Source organism: Camelus ferus, chromosome 11 (genome assembly GCF_009834535.1).
Source record: "Camelus ferus isolate YT-003-E chromosome 11, BCGSAC_Cfer_1.0, whole genome shotgun sequence".
Taxonomy (NCBI): domain Eukaryota; kingdom Metazoa; phylum Chordata; class Mammalia; order Artiodactyla; family Camelidae; genus Camelus; species Camelus ferus.
The window spans coordinates 9,136,265-9,157,162 of NC_045706.1; the positions used below are offsets into that span (position 1 = coordinate 9,136,265).

At 43.0% G+C, this 20,898-nt stretch overlaps 2 protein-coding genes across 3 annotated transcripts in view; both read left to right on the forward strand.

The window, feature by feature from the left end:
- Window positions 1–859: 859 nt before the first annotated feature.
- Window positions 860–13,857, forward strand: NSMCE4A (NSE4 homolog A, SMC5-SMC6 complex component). 2 transcript variants are annotated; one of them, XM_032490750.1, is made up of 11 exons: window positions 860–1,257; window positions 1,989–2,066; window positions 4,677–4,807; window positions 7,011–7,162; window positions 9,034–9,133; window positions 9,865–9,955; window positions 10,838–10,932; window positions 11,702–11,750; window positions 12,491–12,585; window positions 12,676–12,762; window positions 13,689–13,857. In XM_032490750.1, exons 1-10 carry the CDS (start codon window positions 966–968, stop codon window positions 12,748–12,750), a joined length of 1,158 nt encoding a protein of 385 aa, XP_032346641.1. In that variant the 5' UTR covers window positions 860–965; the 3' UTR covers window positions 12,751–12,762; window positions 13,689–13,857. The 2 variants fall into 2 exon arrangements, with proteins under 2 accessions (XP_032346641.1, XP_032346640.1); XM_032490749.1 differs by lacking the exon at window positions 860–1,257 and adding an exon at window positions 1,313–1,762 and having other exon boundaries at window positions 13,689–13,849.
- Window positions 13,858–14,004: 147 nt separating this feature from the next.
- Window positions 14,005–20,898, forward strand: part of ATE1 (arginyltransferase 1) — a 171,886-nt gene continuing 164,992 nt past the window's right edge. Inside the window, exon 1 of the mRNA XM_032490746.1 lies at window positions 14,005–14,240. The gene's annotated coding sequence lies outside the window, so the exon portion shown is untranslated. The remainder of the gene's footprint in view (window positions 14,241–20,898) is intronic.

The window sequence follows — 20,898 nt, forward strand, 5'->3', positions numbered from 1 at the left end:
TCACAAAATGGTATTTTTGTAAACCCTTGTGTAATAATTCAATTTATATTGTTCCTTGAAGAAAATAAAATGTGTTCTCAGCACCAAAGAAAACTCTTGAGAAATAACATTTGCAATCTAATCTAAAATACATAGAATGAAATTCACATATTTATCTTTAATACTATACTGAATATAATTCCATCATTCTTAAATCCATTGGAAGGTATTTTAGAATCTTCTAGTTTGAGACCCAATTATGAACATAAATTGTCAGAGGGTAGATTTAGATGGGATGGTTAACAGAGAGTTTACTATTACAGAGTCAAGGAACCGTGTTAATTTTCTGTTTGTTCTTCTGTCCTCAAAAAGAGTGGGATCACCAGCTGCTCATGAACCCCATTTGATCCCCCAATGATGGCTCAAGGAACTAAGGTCACAAAGAGTGAGTGGCAGAACCACATCTCTTGTCTCCTCCAAATCCAGCGCTCGTCCTGCTCAACTGCAGGCGCCTCAGTCAACAAACACGTACTGCGTGCTCCTGACCTGGAAATGTTCCAGGTATTTCTGTCTGGCGCTTGGAATGAACTTCTACCTGGAAGAATGCTAAGTATCTGTTTCACAGGCTGTGGCTGTGTCCCGGGGGCCAAAGACACCTCGGGAAGATGAAGGTCTAGTGGGGTGGGCACGGGGGACCAGACAACCAAGACCCTACACACCTTGCAGGGTGGAGCAAGTGGGATCCTGGCACGCCAAACTTCACGCGAGGTCAAGGGCCTGCGCCGCCCTCGGGGCGGGCGGGGCGGCGCTCTAACCACCGCGCCCCCGGCCCCGGCCCCGCCGCCGGCCTCCAGCCACAGGCGTCGCTGTGCGCTCGCGCCGGCCGGGGAGCCGCGTTCCGCGGGGAGCGGCGCTCGCGCCGAGCAGGGGTTTCAGTTTCTGGCGCGAACTTCCGCCGTTCCGAAGTTGCACGGCGGCTGGGCGCGATGTCGGGGGACAGCAGCGGCCGCCGGTCGGAGGGCCGGGGCCGGGGCCGCGACCCGCACCGGGATCGCACCCGCTCCCGTTCCCGCTCGCGGTCCCCGCTGTCGCCCGTGTCCCGCCGCGGCGCCGCTCCCGAGCGCAGGGAGGCCCCAGAGCGCCCGAGCTTGGAGGACACAGAGCCGTCGGACTCCGGGGACGAGATGATGGACCCGGCGAGCTTGGAGGCGGAGACTGACCACGGCCTGTGCCGCCAGATCCGCCATCAGTACCGGGCGCTCATCAACTCGGTCCAGCGTAAGGCGGGGCGCGGGGCGCGGGGCGGCGTAGGGGCGGGGGCCGGGCGCAGGCCCTGTGCGGCGGGGCTGACCAACGGCGCGGGGGGCTAGCCCCGCGCCGCCCGGCCGCGTCTCGGTTGACTTGCGAAGCGCTCCCACATCCATCATGTGGACCGGGCTGCACGACCTTTGCAGGGGCGCTCAGGTCCCCGATGGGCAGGACGGCACAGCTAGAGACCGGGCGCGGTCCGGGACTCGCCCTAGCCCAGATGGCCAGGAAGGGGGAGAGGCGGCACGCCGACCCCGTGCTCCTTTTCTTGCATCCCGCTGTTCCCCGCAAGTGGTCACCCTCCCAGCAGCGGCAGCGTTACCTGAGAGCCTTCAGAAATGCAAATCATCGGACCACACCCCAGACGTACCCAATCTGCAACAGTGGGTGGCCCAGGGGATCCTGTGGCTGGCAGAGAGCCACTCTGTTAGAAGCGCTTCTCAGAGGCTGCAGGAGTGGAGCCCTTTGGGTGAAGGTTGGTGGGAGCCATCTGGGTTCCCTTAATTTTAAAGTACATTCTGCTGAAAGGGTTCAGTCACCTTTATTTTTCTTGGCCGTTCATCTTTTCAGCTTCATCTTTTGGAAGTAACTCCCTGGGGAGCAGAGGGACGGGGCTTGGCTTTATTGCTGCGGGTGATTACTTTGTCAAGGACTTGTTAGTGAAGAGCACGTTTCCCAAAGCTTGTGTTTTTTCAAAATAGAAAACCGAGAAGATATATTGAATGCCAGCGACAAGTTGACAGAGGTTCTTGAAGAGGCCAATACTCTGTTTAATGGAGGTAATTCATTATTTTATGTATGGAAGCTTTTTGTTACCATATGTTTGGGAATGGTTTTAATTAGTTTTACATAAGAGCAGAATTACTGACATCAATCAAATCTCATATTTATAATAGTGCTTTACTAGTTTGGGAGCGTTTTTCACTGTGGCAATACTACTGCTTTTATTGTACACTTACCATTTCCTAAGCGCTTGACATGAAATTTGGGGGGGGGGGGCAGGAGTCTGTTTTAACAAGCCACCGCCCCCGCCCCCCCCCCCCGCCCTTGTTCTGTTGCTTGTTCAAGTTTGAGAATGTTCCATGTATTATCTTTCTACTCTTTCTCCGGTTTTTACTGCTGTGCCCCCAGGCTGCATTGCTTGAATGGATGAATTAAAGGAAAACCTGAGCTGGCCTCTGACAGCCTGTTTCTTTCCCTGTTCTCCTCCCAGCCTCCCCTCCCTCAGCTCCTTGCTCTTGATTCACTTATAACCGAGTTGCGGGTGGCCATGTCTACAGGTGGACCTTTTGGTCTCCAGTCAGGGTGGTGTGTGAGTGTGTGTGTGCATACCCGTGTGAAAGGGAGAGGGAAAGAGAGACAGAAGTATCGACACTGAACTCTAGACCATTGTTGGGGGGCTCTAAAAAATAATCTTGGTTTGAATTAAAAGCAACGGCAGTGTTGGTGCTAAGAGCAGGCTATGTGTTTGATGACAGAGGACACGCCAGGGGTAACCCTTGATGTGGGCCCTGGGTCATGGAGCCCTAGGATGAGTTTCCAGACCACGTTTCCTTCCAAGCCTTCCTCTTTAGTTCTGTGGGAACAGAAGGGGAGAGTGCAGACAAATGTGGGTAAAGGCGTCAGCAGAACTTGGCGCTGCCCGGACACCACAATTCCTCATGTTCTTTGAGGACCAGGACATTTATATCTGCTCATTCCTTAGTATAGCTAATAGCTTAAACATTGTCCCCTTTTAACATTTTCTATCTAAATGCTTTCAAATTTATGTCCTTCTTGCTCTGACTGCAGCTTCCTTACCATCCCCCACCTTGGTCTACCAGTTTACTAAATCTCATCAAACCTTCTGGAAGCAAGTCTTGCCTTTTCACCCAGTGAAATCCCTTCTCCACCCTCTGTAGCTTTTTCTTCTCTCCCAAGCCTGGAGGGCCAGGCCCCCTAGTCCCTCTCCTCAAGGTTACTCTTGACTCATTTGCCTCATTATTATTATTATTCACCCATCTTAAAATTTCTTGATCAACAGATCATTTCCCCCTTGGCCATTTCCACTGTGCTGACGGGGTCACCTCTTTAAGGCAGAGTTATACACTCAACTGGGCCCTAGGAGGTGGTCAGCAAGCATCAAATTCTGTATTGTCTGTATTTGTGGATTTGATGTTCTCAGTTTTAAGTCTTCAGAGGCGTGGCTCCATCCGGGAGAGATCTGCACTCTTCTCCCAGTAGGTGCTGTGAGGATGCTGGGCTCGGGAGATCTAGGACAGCCCAGGAACCAGCTTCTCTAGCATCTGCCTCTGCTTCGTTCTGTCACTCATTGTCTCTTAGACAGCAAGTCTCCCGATATAAAACGGAGGAAAAAGTAACACGTGACTACAAAACCTGGAGTCAGTAAGTTCACCAGCCTGAGGAGTGTTTGGGAAATTGGTGATTCAGATGAAATGGCCTTGAGGAGCAAGCCGGGCGTAGGCATTTCTGTATCTGAACTTCCCCGTGTTTGTCTCTTCTTGGCTTCCTTTTCCATTCAACTTTGCCAGTGTTCCCAGAGCACTTCCTCCCACTGCCTGTTACCGTCGGGGTCTGATTAAACCCATGCCCCTCAGCTCTGCTGTTTGCTGCAGTGGACCCTTCCGTCATCTCCCCAAACTTCATGCTTGGTTTCCCTGCCCCGTTGCCTCTTGTCTCCTTTGATTTAAACCTTTTCTCTCTATAGCTTATCTTAAATCCCATGTCCTCTGTCAGACGTTTTTGGATCATCCATGCCCAGAGGTCACAGCCCTGCTGCCTGTAGACCGCTCACTTGGTGGTGTTGATGCTGCTGGGCGGAGGCGTGCATCCCTGCTGCCTGTCCAGTGTGTTATTTCAGTTGACGTTCCAGGACAACTTACTTGTTGCTGGTCAGCAAACCACCACGCCAAGCACAGTGCCTTACACATATTGGACATTCAGTCTGACTTACATCACCCTCGCAGGTGTTAATAGTGACTGGGATGGGTTACTGGAGTCAATGGGAAAAGCAAGTGTTAGAGATGGTGAAGGTAGTATTAAACTGGGATTATTAAGAGATTGTGGTTTATATGACTGAAACATTATGCTTGTCACCAGAAATTGACACAGCATTGTAAATTGACTATACTTCAATTAAAAAAAAATTGTGGTTCAGTTCCCAGGAGTAGGAAAAGTGCAGAGAGAGCTGGCTTTTAGGAAGACTGGTCAGCTTTGATTTCAGATTTTGGTAAGTTGGGCAGGGGAACCAATTTTTAGACAGAGATGGGTATGTTTGAGATTTTTTTGGTCCAGTGGGAAATGCGGAGTAAGTAGTTGGAAATTTAGGGGAAATACCTGTGGATAACGTGTATGCTGTAATATGTGTATTTTCCTTCTTTTTTGAATAGTGTCCCGAGCAAGAGAAGCAGTCCTTGATGCCCAGTTTCTTGTTTTGGCTTCAGATTTGGGCAAAGAGAAGGCAAAGCAGCTGCGTTCTGATCTGAACTCGTTTGATATGTTAAGATATGTTGAAACTCTAGTAAGTTCAAAGCTACAGAATCTTAACAAAAAATGTTTTATCTGCACATGCTGTATAATTATGTACTTGGCTGATATCCATATGCAAAGGGTTTTCACTTCATTTTTCCTTTTTTTGGTCTCAGATACCTCCAAAGAGATCTTATCAAATTAAACCAGATGATGTGAGAGCTAATGGTGGAATCTAGGTTGGGAGTTTAGAGCAGTTTGAAAATCTCCTGGCCTTCTAAGACTCTGAGTGCTATGTTTATTTTGAATGGCCATGTTTTTTCCTCACTCAACTATCCGTTCATAAATGTTTTAGCACATTCTCAGTGACCTGGAACCTTTGTCCTGAGCTGGGCAAAAGCCCACGTTGCAAGTGGCAGAGTTCAGCTGGAGATGAGTTAGGACTGCTGGAGGGGGCACATTTTGGTCTGTCTTGGAGAATATTTCAGAACCATATGAATATGATTGGGGTTCTGCTTTTGGGATTTTTTTTGGTGGTGGTTTTATTCACCTTTCTTTGCCTCTTAATACATTTGAATGGTTGCTACCTGAAATTTTGAAATTTTTGGTTGACTGATTGACCAAAAAAAAAGTGCAATGAGACTCTGCTGGTTTTTTCCCCCTTGGTTCTGCTCTGAGCCAATCTCTGCCCTAGCATGTTTGCTTGGACACTGAATTCCTGTCTGAATGTTTATTAAATGGTTATTAAAATGATTTAGTACCATGAGATCTGACCAGATAAATTATTTTGTAAAAGTATGAGGCAGACGAGGTTTTTTGTTGTTTTTAAAACCTTAAATTTTTTAAAATCTAAGTTTAACTTCCTTAAGTTTCAAACCTTAAAATTTCCTTTTTCTTTAACTTTTAAATTTTGAGGTATAGTGCATTTTGAAAAATGCACCCTAATGTATAACTCAGTAAATAGAGTTGGCCATATATTGGGTAATCTTTTTAAAAATTACTTTTATCAGGGTGAGCTTTGTACTTTAAATAACATATCAAAATAAATTCCCAAAGTCTTAAAGCCGTCAGTGTAAAACCCTAAATTAATAGCTGTCTAGTCTCTGGATGGGGAAAGACTTTTTAAAAATATAGTAGCAAATATAAAGACTATAAATTGCCAGATTTGACCACAAAAATGGAAGCATCCTTCTCCAAGCGTGTGGTGTGGGACGGGGCAGCAGGAGAGGGGAGGGGAGCTGACCACACCTCTCTGACTGGGTTCTTGCAGCCTCTCTTTTTTTCAAAGTTTAATTGCCTTTAAAGGGTTAAGTTCTCTGAGGGCTTTTTGATTATTGTTTATATATGATACTACCATTTTAATTTGATAACTTCTAGGCATTTCATAATTTTATCATGTAACGTGTACTTTCATAAAAATAAATTTAATATAATGCATTTTCTGTGAGATAGCTTGAAATAAGAGAATTATTAGACTTCTGCCAACTCTTCCCAGGAAGGCCATTTTAAGATGCCTGACGCTAGACCATGCTGTCTGCAAGTGCTGAGATAAAGCTGAATAGAGGGCTCCAGGAGGTTGGCTAAAAAGGAAAATTGAAAGCTAGCCAAACTCCCCTGTTCTGTCTCGGAACTTTTGCTTTGGGATATGATTTCATGTTTTTATGCTAATGCAGCTTTACTGATTCTTTAAAAATGAATGACTTGTGATCAGAAATTCCCAGCGGGGTTAGTTCTTCTGGTACGTCAACCTCTCAGCCTGCGGTGGGCTAAGCAGGGTTTCTCAGCCTTGGCACTAAGGACATTTCAGGCTGGGTGAGTCATGGTCGTGGGGGCCTGAACTATACCTTGAAGGATGTTAAACAGTATCCTAGCTTCTACCCAGTAGCTGCCAGTAACCCTGTCCCCTCCGCCCCCTCCCCGAGTTGTGACAACCAGAAATATCTCCAGACATAATGCCAAAAGACCCCTGGGTGCAGGCAAAATCACCTGGTTGAGATCCATCGGTCTAGAGCATCTTACTTTCTCACTCAAAAATTCTAAGTACATTGAGGAATATCTTCTGCCAAAAAGACGATACTTTTGAAAATAGGAATTTACATATATAAGATTATCTTTATGATAAGAAATTTAGCCAACATATTAGAACAGTCAAAACAGACTGCCTCTGGCCTCTTGTTTAGTGATAGAGATTATTGGACGTGGTAAATGATTGCTTGTGGCTTAACTGGGGTTTTTGTTTCCCTTCATTTTTGTAGCTGACACATATGGGTGTAAATCCGCTAGAAGCTGAAGAACTCATCCGTGATGAAGATAGTTCTGATTTTGAATTCATAGTCTATGACTCCTGGAAAATATCAGGCAAAACAGCAGAAAACACCTTTAATAAAACCCATACATTCCACTTCCTGTAAGATGATTTTAAAAATCTGACACACTGGCCATTTGTAATCCTTAAATTGCTCTTTAGGGACAGAAAAGTTATTTGGTATTGTAGAGGTGATGATCATGATGCCATTGGTTTAAGAGCCTGTACAATCTTGATGTGCTTGGAACCTCATCCTGCTTAATTTAAGCAGCGAAGGCCGTGGCCTAGCATCCCTTACCCAGGCACTCTGCCGGCCCCTTTGTTTCCCAGCGTGGAAGACTTTGGGTCTGTGACATCATGTCTGGCTTTGTTTCATCCTCTTTAAATCCTTAGCATGTAGAAGGTTGATACCTCCCATGAAAGGTTTCATAAGATTTGTTACCAATATATGTAAAGTACCATTTACTGTAATTCCCTGTTGGATGATTTCTGACCTGTATGACATGAAGACTTCTCGAGCCACTGTCACTTAAACTGCCCAGGTCATTTTTTGGACACAGCTCTGATTTTGAAAAGCTTTTCTTTATTCTCAAATGGGAATTGGCTTTACTTTCCCAGCTCAGTCCTGTGAAGTAACGAGAAACAGCTTGTACTGGTTCTTTTCTAAGAGAGCCTTCAAATGCCTTGTGGATAATTTCTCTAGGGTAACCACCCAAGTCGTTTCTTCCTTAAGTGAATAGCCCCGGGGCATTTGTCTCTTCTGATGACTCTTCTAGTCCTCCTGAGATCAGTAGCGTCTCAGATAGAGGCTTTGGAGGTGCCGATGTAATAGGCCTGTAGTGTGGGGCCAGGCATCTCTTTTCAACAAGACTTTTGTTAACTCAAGTGCCCGGAACCACTGTATATTATAGCAAAAACAGCAAACTTCTTTGTGATAGGACAAGTCCAGATCTTTTTTTTTTTTTTTTTTTTTTTTGCTGTTGAGTTCTAGGCTCTGTCATAAATCCTGGGATCTAAAGATAGCCTTTTGTTATGTGACTCGACTTCATCTCACCATCTAGCCCAGTTTGCAGCCACAATGAATTATTTGCAGCTTTGCAGCCTTGCACTTGCTGTTCCTTGGCCTACAGTGTCCTTTCTCCCATTTTTTTCCATCTGATAAGGTTTACTTATACCACAGGCCCCAACTTGGAAGCCTCTAGTAACTTCTCTAGACAGAGGAATCAGTGTAGGATCAGATTTCACAACCAGATCCGTCCCATGTCTGGGTAGATCCCTCTGCCCAGATGCTCTGCTAGCGCTTAAGTAATTCTCCAGTACAGCACTGAAGGATCTACCATGTTATATGGAAATGGATCTGTGTGCATGAATATCTGTCCATCTACACTGCATACTTTGATCTCTTCAAGTGTAGGGACCACTTGGGTCTAAATTCTCTAGGCCTTGGTTTCTACACAGTATGTCTATTACTGTAGCTTAAATCTGCATGGAAGCTTTTTTTCCAAAAGGGAAAGGAATGCCATAGCCTCTGCTTGACCTGTTGTCCTCAGGTGTGTTCTGCGGTCCCAGGCTGTGGGCCTCTGCCCTGGCACCCCTACACCAAAGGCTTTTTACCCTAGTGGAGCTGCTTGTTCGCCTTCCCCACTTGTTCATCCTTCCCCTGATCTCTGAAGTTGGCTTTGCGAAACTCAATAGGCTGGCTGGGAAAACCACAGGCATATTCACTGACTAAAGTCTGAAGATGCTTGAGGAGGTATCTATGGTCGAGTCAAGCTCCTAGGAGTTCTTTTAGAAACACAAAGGGAGCAGAAAGGATGTCACAAACCTGACATGAGTCTTGGTCTGATGTCAGCTCATTCATCACTGACGCCTGGTCTGAATTTGCCTATGCCATTGGGAACTCCTTTCAGCTCGTGAAATTAGTTTGTTTTAAAAACAAACCAAAAAAGACATGAAAGCGTATTTTTCATTAGGTTGGGTTCAATACAAGGAGAGGCTCCTGTGCCAAAGCCACGAGTTGATCGTCCAAGAAAAGTTCGTATGATAGAAGAGCAGCAGGCAATGCCTGCCCAGGTTTGTTTTTTTCAAATGTTGCTTTTTAAAACACCTAAAGTTGAAATAGCCATTAGTGTAATGATACATGTAATCTGGCCATCTTTTCTAAGTGTTAGGGTCTGGAGTCAGGTTCTGTCACTTAAAAGGAATCATTTAATGTTTGAATCATTTTTTTATTTATTTAAGCCTTTAAATATTTTATCGGATTGACCACTTTTCTTAGTTTTAACTCAGTTCTGTAGTTTGGATTAGTTCTCCCAAACCAGGGTCTCTTAAACTCAGCACTATCAGCATTTGGGGCTGGAAAATCTTTGTTGTGAGAGGCTATTCTGCGCATTGTGGGTGGTTAGCAGTATCCTTGGCCTCGTCCTCCTAGAAAGGGCATCCTTCCCCCCCAAACCCCACGTATGACACCAAATATTAGCAAATGTCCCCTTGGGGACAGAATCATTCCCAGTTGAGACCCACTGTTCTGAACTGCCCCTTCTGTATTTTGTATTTGTATGTCATATTTAACCTGAAAATGGTTGATTTGGTAATGTTACTCCTCTGTTAGAAAATTAATATAAAAATGTTACTAAAACTAGAAAAATCTTTTTTTTTAAACTATAAATTTTAAGACAGGGATAAAAACTGCTAGCCATCCCCCATAAAAGATATTTAGAGGAATTTGGCCATGTAAGGGAGCGGGAAAGGTTAACAGGCGGGCAAGAAGGTCAGTCTGCTTGATAATGACTTTGTATTTTCAGTTAAAAAGAATGGAAGAATCTCATCAAGAAGCAACAGAAAAAGAAGTAGAAAGAATCTTGGGATTGTTGCAAACATATTTTCAAGAAGATCGTAAGTATGATACCAAGTTCCAAATGGGGCATTTTGTATTTATCAGTTAGACCGGTGTCACTTTCAATGAGAACTTATTTTGATTTAAAAGGCATTTTCAGTTATAGGTGAAGGCTGAGTCATTTTGATTCTTCCTTGGCGTATGTATTTAATGAGGCTTCTCCTCTTCAGAAATCCCATGTGAGAACACTGGCGAAGTAAATTCTAACTTCTCATTTTTTATTTTTAAAAGATTTTTTTTTGTTACAAAACAATACATGCCATAGAAGTGAGAAGAGTAACAAGTCAAGTACCTGTTCCACCCACCCTCATTCCCTAGATGTCAGCACTTATAAAATGTGATGCGTATATTTTCAGATTTTCTTCTGTTTATGTCAGTCATATAAATATGCAACTAAGTAGTTGGGATTTTTTTTATAATTGTTTTTTTGCTTTTTTCAAAGCTAATCATAATATATACATCTTATGCAACACGACTTCCCCACGTGGACGTTTTCCCATATGGATTTCTCACTTCCATTTTCAGTAATTCCCACTGGGGGGCTATGTCATAAATATATTTAACAAATCCTCTATTAGTGGGCAAGTAGCATTTTACTTTTGTATAAACTGCTGGGGTGGAAAATCTTGGCACACAACTTTGTGCACATGTGCTAATATTTCTGTAGGACAGCTTTTTAGAAGTGGGTTGCCAGGTGAGTGGGCATGTAGATTTTTAATAGATACGCCAAATTGCCTCCTGCAGGGTTGTACTGATTTCCAGCCCACAAAAGGATGAGTGCCCATTGCCTTTCTCTGGCTAACGCTAGCGAGTATTGGTCTTATTGGTAAGCAAAAATAATTTTTCCTATATTGAAGAATCTTTTCCTCTTTTTTCTGTAGCTGATACTCCTATGTCCTTCTTCGACTTTGTGATTGATCCACATTCTTTCCCCCGAACAGTGGAAAACATCTTTCATGTTTCCTTTATTATAAGGGTAAGACTCAAGATTATTTCTCTAATTGCTTTTATATGCTTTTAAAAGGATAAATAATAACAGCTATAGATGGGAGCTGGCAAAGGAATCTGTACAAACCAAAATGTGTCTTAGATCCATTGTAGCAAAATGTTGACAAGCTGTAGGCAGAAGAAACTAGCTAGAAATTTATGTGCTTGCTTTTATATCCTAGAAATTTTTAAGAGATAGAATTGGCAAAATATGAATATGGAACTACAGATAACTAAGTTTGAAATAATTTCAAAATAGATGGGTAAAAAGAAACATACTCAGAAATATACTTTAAGAATTTGCTCTAGTCTGTCTTTTTAGTCTTAGGTTGCATTCCTGCACTTGTAAGATGACTTTGATTTTAACCTTAGACAAAAATCTGTTATTGACCAAAGTATTTTTCCAGAAATGAGATCAGAAGCATATTTGGCAATGGTAACTGATAGAATTATGCATAATAAAATGCGGAGTATTCAAACAGTGAATCAGTTAAAGAGGCAAGATGGTTACAGATTTATTTTAGAGATCTTCAGGATGGAGGCTGTGTCTGGGTAAAATTGCTGATTAGAACCTGAGAGATAGTCCGTGTAGAGAAAGATGTTGGAGAAGGCTTGTCCATATAATCTCATTATCCTCACAGTACATTTTGATTGTCTAAGATACAGAATTTTCTAATTGAGTAATTTACTTCATCCAATGGGTATAGGTTTTTGAATCTAAATTTTAGTCTTCTCCTAAAATCACGTTTGTGTTTTAGGATGGTTTTGCAAGAATAAGACTTGACCAAGACCGATTGCCAATAATAGGTAAGTGATCCTGTGTTCAGAAAAATTACTTTTAGAGAAAATATATTTGTTATTAGAGTTGGTGAAATGTATCTTATTAAATATAAATGCGTTTTTATCTTAGGTAACAAACTTTTTTCAGTGCTGTGTTTTGCTCAACTAACTGAAAATACTAAAAACTTGATCATAGTTTAAAACCAATGGATTCATCTGTATCATTGATTCACCATCTACTGCTGTAAAAATTAACAAGAAATGATATAATTTCCCTTAAATTTTAATTTAGAAAATTTCTGATTGCAGTTTTTTTTTAAGTTTCCTTCTTCCTATTTTCTAACGCCAGCTCCTCGTCTCCCTGAGAGAATCTTTAATTCTTGGTTGAAGGATTTCACACTCTCTATCACTCTTTTCCTTCTAAGCTCTCCTGTAGAGGATGAAGTACTTTTATTGTACTTACCTGTTACTTTAAAAGTTCTTAATTTCATATTGGACTCACTAGGCCTTAGCTCTGTGGTTGGTTCATAGCTATGCAGAGGTTTCCAAGTGATTGGATCTGTTATTCTACCACATTTTTTTTAATGGAAACAAGTGGAATTACTTGCTATAGTAATAATACTACAACACAATAATGCATGAAATTGTAATAAGCATGTAACATTCTACGTATCTTCTCGATACAGGTTTCATTCCTATTATTCATTGGTTTCTGTTCAGATTACCTCTTCTGATTTGACAACCTGAAAACTTTGTCTTTCAAACAGAGCCTGTTAATATTAACGAAGAAAATGAAGGAATTGACCAAAACACTCAAATTAGGAATCAAGGAATTATAGCTTTGAGTTATCGCGACTGGGAGGTAAAGCCCTGTATGTGGCCCCGGGCGGTTCATCTCCAAGAAGCCATCTGCTGTAAACCCAGTGCCCAAATGTTCTTTCTTCTCCACCAGGAGATTGTGAAGACCTTTGAGATCTCAGAGGCTGTGATTGCTTCAAGGCAAAGCCAGCCGAGGCTAAGTGCTTGACACCAGCTAAAGGTAACGTTTTCTATCGGGTGGCTGTGTGTGTTTATTTAAGTTTATTTTTCACTTTTTCACATTCTGGTGAAATTTGGATTTTGCTTCCCTCTAGTGTCCCATTCTTAGAACTGTGTGTTAAGTGGTAAAAAAGGCAGAAGAGAACCTAGTGGTTGCAAGTTCCCTTCATGGGTTGATTACTTTGGTGTTCTTAAGACTTGAAGTTGAAAGAGACAGAGCAGGAGATTGTTCTTGGTTTGGCTTTTCTCCCCCTGACAGATTGATAAATTAGCTAAGTGGAATACTGAATCCTCCCATCAGCTTTGTTCACTGTCCCATTAGATTCATTTATTTTGTAGATACAAAGTAGAAAAGGAGGATTGAGACAGAATTACCTTGGAATGATGTTGGTAATGGGCATGTCTGAAATTTGAGTAATGCTCATGAAATAATTCATTTTTTCGAAAGAGAACATTGCTAGTAGGAAATCTTAGTAGTGATCTGGCTTTCTGTACTGCACGCAGCTGTGGATGGGAATCTGGAGACTGGATTCAGTGGGCTCTGCCCCTTTAAAATGTTGGGCAAGTCACTTTATCTCACTTAGCTTCATTTTCCTTGTCTATAAATCTGTCCATGAAATGGGGGAATTTTGAACTAGGTAATTGCCAAGATTTTTTTTTTCTAGCTCGAATTTTCTTTGATTTTGTAAGTTAAAATTAGCTTTTTCGTACTTAATGGAAACTCTTTAATCTGTGCCTCAATTAATTGAGCTTCTTTTGTTCCAAGATAATTGAAGGAACGAGAACTGACCTGAGATATATAATGTGGGTGTAACTGGCCCCTCCTCACTGAGGAGACACTAGTTGTTAGATTTCATTAATGTATCTTAAATGAACTTTCAATTTATCATTTATAAACTGTTAACCAGCTATTTTCCCTTTTTTTAGGACTCACGTGGATAGTGAAATCCAAAAAGGAAAGCAGCATGTATTGTATATATTGTATGATTAGACATTTTTAAAGACATATTGTTTTTAGTAAAATGTAGCTTTTGATAGTTTATGAATTTGTCATGGTTATCTTTAATTAAAGGAAATTCACTGCCATATTCACAAATCATTGTAGTTATTCTTTATTTTCTGTTCTTGGGAGAGTTTCTCCTTTCTCCAGTCCTATCCCATTGCAAGTTTTGGTTAGGTTGTTAATGGCCTAAAGATCATTATCATTCTTTTTACACCTTTTTTTTTAGCTGTACAGTTAACTAGTCAACAAATATTAAGTTGCACCATATGAAATTGTTGTTTTTAAGTAAAATACAGTCAGGTAGCAGCATTTTCATATGATTCAGCCTATGATTTACACATAAGAAACTATTCGGTCCTTTTTCAAGGCAGGCTGGACCACTTTCCCCAGCAGTGCCAGCCCTGGATCCATCTTCCCCGCAGTCCTCTCTTTGTACACAAGGGCTGCTGATTGGCCAGAGGGAACCACACAGCGGGGTGAGTAACGCTGCTCCTGTGTTTGCTGGTCCGTCAGGCCAGTCCTTGATGTTCTCTGAGTCATGGTTGGTTCCTTTTCCCATTCGCCCACCTTCTGCATCCATCCTTTCTCACTCCTTCCCTCTGTTGTCAGAGGTGGAGGTGTCTGTTCTGTGGAGGCGCTGGATTCCTGCATCCTCGGCTCTCTATTCTGTCCATCATCCCCTCTTCATATCTAGCACTTTCCCTTCAACTGTGCTCGTCTGTCATCTTAAAAAAAATTACTGTGGTGCTTCTCAGGCTACTGTCCTATCTCTTTTTAAATCAGAATCATTTGCTGTCTCCCCCTTTGTCAGACCTCAAACTGTGTAGTGAGCACCTGCTGTCCCACCATTCTACTGGGGGTCTCTTAGACGCCAAATGTATTGGTGATTCCTTTCCAAATCTGTTAAATCCAGTGGATAAATGCTGTGCATCTGACACTTGAAAATTCACTTTTGAAAACTGCGCATCATATGTCTGATGCTTTCCCTGGTTCCCCTTCCATGACCTTACTCTCATGACATAACACATCTGTATCCTGAACATTGCCAAAACTTTGACTAAACTTCTTTAAAAAGCTGCAGATGCACGTAACCAATGGCTCTTTGGACCACATGTGAGCCATCTTTTATACATGTGTTTAAAACGGCCCCCCAATTTGTTTTCCCTGTAATTCCTGCACGGGTGTTTTTACTACTTTATTGTCTCAGAAAGAAACCCAGGATTTCTTTTCTCTTTTACCCCGTGTAGCCTCTACCACCTTCAGTCATGGATTCCCATTTGGTCTCCTGATTCTCTGTATCTTGCCCAGCTCGCTGCCCCTGACTCCCATCTGCGTTCCCCACTTCCTGTCCATCCTTCAGATCTCTTCCTTTTCTTCACAACTCCTTGTCAGTTTCTCAGCAGTTTCCCCACTGTCTTCAGGATTTGAAACCCTGAGCTCTTCAATGATGCCCAAAGCCTCGCAGGATCAGGTTCCAGGCTCACTTCCTTCCTCTCTGAACTCTAGCCATCTCTTTCATTTTGGTTAAGCAGCTTTAGTGAGATATATGTCACATACCATACTGTTCACTCATTTAAACTGTGTAATTTATTGCCTTTTGGTCTATTCACAGGGTTGTGCAGTCCATCACCACAATCTAATTTTAGAACATTTTTGTCCCTTCAACCTTGGACTCAGTAGCTGTCAGTCACCCCTCCTCACCTACCCGCCTAACCCCCCAGCCCCAACCAACCACTAACCTGCATTCTGTCAAAAAATTTTCTGTCTCTATCTCCACACATTTGCCTATTCTGGACATTTCACACAAAGGGAATCACGCAACATGTGGTCTTAACATTTTAATTTTTCAAGCATGTGTGTTTAGAGCTGCCTTTTTCATTCATCTGCTTTCTACTTGTTTCAAACTCCTTGTCAAGAAAAGTGGTTCCCTTTTGCAAGCCAAGGGGCCAAAGCTGTTACTTTGCATTTTGTACCTTTCTGTAATTGTTTGAGTTTTCTAACCACACACTTCTTCATTATTTTAAAAAATTATCAACAGAAGTTACCTGGACAGAGAGATTATGGGCCACTTTTACTTCTTTAGACCTCTGAATAGGAAAAAAAAACTAGTATGTCATCTCTTAAAAATCAAACACAGGTAACATCCCCAAAGCCTGTTTCCTTCCAGAACTTTGTGTTGTAACAGCACCTTTTGTTCACCTCAGTTCCTCCGTTTGTGCTTCTCACATTGTTTGCACGCCTTTTCCAGCAGAGTTCCCCCAGTGGAACTGAAACTAAAATAAGGCTGGGCCTCACTTCTGTGCCGATGGTGGCTGGCGGGAGGGGGCACTGGTGTTGAGTTTCTCCCGCCTGCTCTGCCTGCCTGAGGAGTTACCATCCAAAGTGCATTCTCAGGCCCCGCGTTCCCCATAAACTGCTACCCTACCCTCTAGTCCATATTCTCGGTGTAGCTTTTACACCTTCTCAAATAGATTGTGAGCCCCTATGGGCTACGTCATAGAGTCCTGGATCTCTGGCAGGGCTGGGGCTTAGGCCTAGGTACATGGTATCCCGTTAGATTTCAGGTGCACTGGAGAATACAAGACAAGGTGTTGTCTGCATAACAACTGTAACAGGCTTTTACACTCTGTCTATATTTATAGAGAGGGAGCCAGGGCTCTTTAGTCAAGACCAACTCAGAAGCTGTGGAATTGCAGATTTCTTTTGTTCATATTCTTAGGAGCCGTGTTCCCATAAAAGAACAATGAAAAGCATAATGAAGGAGAGGCTTGGGGTGGTAGATTAAAAAATGGCTGCAAGTGTTTTTGCGAGAGTCTGTTTCTCTCCCCTTGAATGTGGGCTGGTCTTGGTGACTTGTTTGATCAGTAGAACACAGCAGAAGTGGTGCTCTGGGACTTCTGAGACTAGGTCTTAAGAAGCCTGGTGGCATCTGACAGGCTTCTCAGAGCCGTGAGTCACCATGTTTTAAGTCCAACTACCACATGGCTCTGAAACTAAATGGGGGGGGGGGTGGACAGAGAGAGCGACCAGCTAAGGAGCTAGGCTCAACCTTCTAGCCACCCCTGCACCAAGCCATCTTGACCCTGCAGACTAGCCCAGCCATCCCCTGAATGTCCCCAAGGAGTCCCAGTGGGGCTGCATGGGACAGAAAAGTTGCCCAGCTGAGCTCTGCCTGAATCCCTGATACAGAATTGTGAGATAAAATGGTGGTGGTTTTAATTCACCAAGTTTTGTGTAATTTATACAGATAGCTGAAACACTTGGGAATGCTGTGCTTGTGGTTTAATTTTTTTTCCCCCAGTGTGATGCAGTTAGAAACAAAATTAGGGGATAGGAGGTTTTACTGCACCAACATCTATGAAGGTAATGCTACAGCCTAAAAAAGATATAACAAATCTAGAAAATAATTCAAATTTTATGTTTTTCTAGTTGACGCCTCAAAAATGGTGGCATCCTCAAGAACTCCCTTTGGAGTGGTTTTTTAATTTTATCCTCTTTATTTGACTTTTCCATCAGAACAGTCACTTCTATAAGTGAGTCTTGGTAAGGCTGGACAAGTGGATAGGCTGTGACCCATTCAAGTTCTTTTACTTTCTCTTTCTCCACCTGCGGTTTTAGGAAAGGAGGAGCTTGGGCAGAGAGTTTCTGAGCATCTCGCTGATGGTTCCTTTGCTCTGTGAGTTCTCTCCCTCGAGTCATTCGGTCTTGATGTCCCTTAATCTGTTTCTCTGCCCAGGCCAGCCTGTGCTCTTTGGTCTTAGTTTTGTGTATTTTCTGGATGCTTTCAGTGTTTTCATTCTTCTCCAGTGTTAATGCTTTGGGGAAGAGCATTTCACTTGGGATTCTCAGAGGCAGTGGTCGGAACTCGTGGTCCCTGAGGCCCCTGGCTTGTTTGGCTCGGTGTATGTGTTTCTCTATCTGTCTCAGCTCCTTCTCAGGCACCGGGAAGCACCGTTTCTTAGCATCTTCTGTTTTTTCACTTGGTCTTTTTTCCTCTTCCTCCTCTTTAACTTCCCATTTCGGAGTCACTTTGTGTGTGCGCAGCCTCTTCCAGCATCATTTGCTGGTGGTGGTGATAGAAGTATGCCTCTGCTTGGGCAAACCGGAAGTCAGAAGACATGGCCTTAAGTTTGTGAAGTGTTTCATTCTCCTGTTGAATCTTTTGGGCTAACAGTTTCCTTGCTTCTGAAGAATGGACACCACCTAAACCCTTTGCAAAGGGGAAGTATTAGAGCTCTTTAAGTTGGCTGTCCTTTATTTCGTTCTGTGTTCGTCCATGGCATGGGTCTCAGGGGGCTGTCCGCCCTGCCTGCCACGCTTACATGTCCCAGTTAGGGTCTCTTCGCGGCTTCATGTCTTCATCAAACCTCCCACGTTCTGCGCCCCCCGGCACTCCCTCCTAGCTGAAGACTCGGCCTTAGATGTCCTGGAGAAAACAGAAGCAGCCACCCAGGAACACCGTCCTCTTCCCACCAGCCCTGAGCGTCCGTCCCGGACGCTGCCTTCTGCCTTTCTGGTGGAAACACTGCCGCTTCGTCTGTCAAAGCCGGTTCTTGTTAGCTTGTTAGCTTCGTGAGCTACAGTTTGCAAAGGTCAAATTCCCTTTCCTGCTTCGAAATTTCCCGTCTACTGGATCACTCTATCCGCATAAGAGTACGCTTCAGTAAATATCATCTTAAAATAGAAGACTATTCCTGGCCCCCTTCGCGGTGTAACTGGAAGCAGTTACTCCTCCACTTTCTCCCCTCACATTTCCCCCAAAGTCCTCTTAGGTTCAGCTCCCATCCCCGACCACCTGTCCGAGACTGCTCTCGCCTCAGTCATGAGTCATCTCCCCAGTGACAAATCCAGTGATCTCATCTCTGCCCTGTCATACTGGACCTCTCAGCAGCAGAGGTGACCCCTCTCCTCCTTGAAATACTTTACTTTCTCCTGGCTTCCAGGCGATAGCCAAGGGCATGTGACTGGGGCTATCTTGGACCCTCTTCACTCCTCCAGCCATTAGCTAAATATCCCCAAGTACCTGAATAGCCCCTCATTCCCTTCCTACCTCACGGCTACCCCTCCACCTGCTTTTCTAGTTGTTTTTTAAATGTAATGTAGGAAAACAGCAGAGAAACTGGCACTTAAGAGAGCACAGTCACATTTCGGCTTCCTTGGACAAGGACAGTGTTGGTCCTTCAACAAGTGACAAACCGTCTGTCAGATGCTACTCTAGAGTGGGAGTGGGGGGTAAGGCAGACAGCCAAGGCACCCACCTTCAGACCTGGACACCGCCGACCTGACATCCCTTTTGACTCGTCCTCCAGGGCGTTCGCTTCAGCTTCCCCCTTCTCAAACCTGTCACTTCTAACTTCAAAGTGCCCCCAGCCTAGGGTCGAAGCCAATAACTAGCTTTCCTAAATCCACACTTCTCTTCCTGTGTCCCCAGCCCCATCAGACCCGTCACACCACCCAGAGTGATCTCTGCATTGCATAAATCTGAGCACATCGCTTTCCTGCACAGAATCCTATTGCTTTTAGGAGAAAATCTCAAATTCCAGTGTGGCACCTGTAATCTGGTTCCTGACTTTGTCTCCAAACACACTTCTCAGGGTGACTGGCTGCTCCCTCTGCTACAGCCACACTGAATTTTCTGTTCTCTTTCCTACCTATTTTCATGTGTTCTTCCTTCATATACTCCCAAACACACAATATAGCAGCTCTGACTATGATACTTAGTATATAGTTTTTAGGTTTTAGCTTAAATGTCACTTCTTCAGACATTCTACATCCTCATTCAAATAAAATCCCATCCTTTCTGGGAGGGTATAGCTTAGTGGCAGAGCACATCCTTAGCATGCACAAGGTCCTGGGTTCATTCCCCAGTACCTCCACTAAAAAAAATTAAAATTAAAAAAATTAAAGACATGTTTAAATAATAAAATCCCACCTTTTCATAACAGTTCTGTCTGTGGTAACTATTTGTTCAATCTCTACGTCCCTCACTGGACTAACCCGGTGAGAATGTGGGTGGTGGTGATTTTGTTTGGTGCTGTCCAGTCAGCACCACTGGTGCTCAGTGAACCAGACACTGAACTAAACACTGAAAGCAAAGCACACTCCCTTGAAATACTTAAGCCCCCCCCCCTTTTTTTTAACCTCCATGATAAACTTATGATTCTATTACTGGCTTCAAAGCTCATAGTAAGTATATTTCCTCACCTTAATCTTCTTTTCTAATGGGGACTGTGAACCTACTGCAATCTGAGGGTCTTGAGTGTTTTTGGCCCAGGCCAATCTAGAAGAGCAAAAAGAGAAATTATACTGGGGTTTGGAGAAAGGTTTTGGGAATATGCTCTGGTGTGAATGGTAACAGGGAGTTGATCTGGGACTCATTTTTCACATGTAGCAAAAGGCATGTCTCTGTCCAAAAGGCAGGACTCCACGGTGTGTTTAAGTTCTTCTATCTTTCCTTGAAGTGAGAAAGGAATGCTTTCTGATAAAAGTGTTAGAGCCACATTGTGTTTGAGGTTGAGACTGTCAACAGTACGTCTTATTTTAACACTGGAGAGGGAAGGCTTAGTTACTATTTCAAATTCCACAAACCACTGTTTGTGGATGTTGGTGGTAGAACAAAGAACTTACCTTTGATGAGAAATTAAGGTTTCAAAACTAGTAAGTCCATTTTAAGTTCAGTTATGCATAAAGTGATAAAGAATAAATATAACTGATCAGCTATCATGAATTTCCAGTAATAGCTATCTGACTATAACATGTTTCATGATTCTTGTGTGAGGTCTACATTTTAGATAGATAATAAAACAACTTGACTACAAATGTTTTTTTAATTTAATGCAGGAAAAAACAAATTTATCCCTTAAGATAGAGCACTCACATTCAGGCATCAAGACCTCTTATTTCTTCAGCTGCTTAGTTAGCAAATAGGTTCTGTTTAGCAATCTGGGTTGTAAATATTGTTTCTCTGGCCTCTCTTAGCAGTGAAAAAGAAGGATTTTATAACATGGAACTGGAAAAAAGACTATTTGCTGTTTAGCAAAGCTGATTTCTCAAAGTCTCCTTTCTGCTTTCATATTTTTCTTTCCTAAGCTGTTCTTATATTATTTCCATAGCAACATTTATAGTTTACCATAC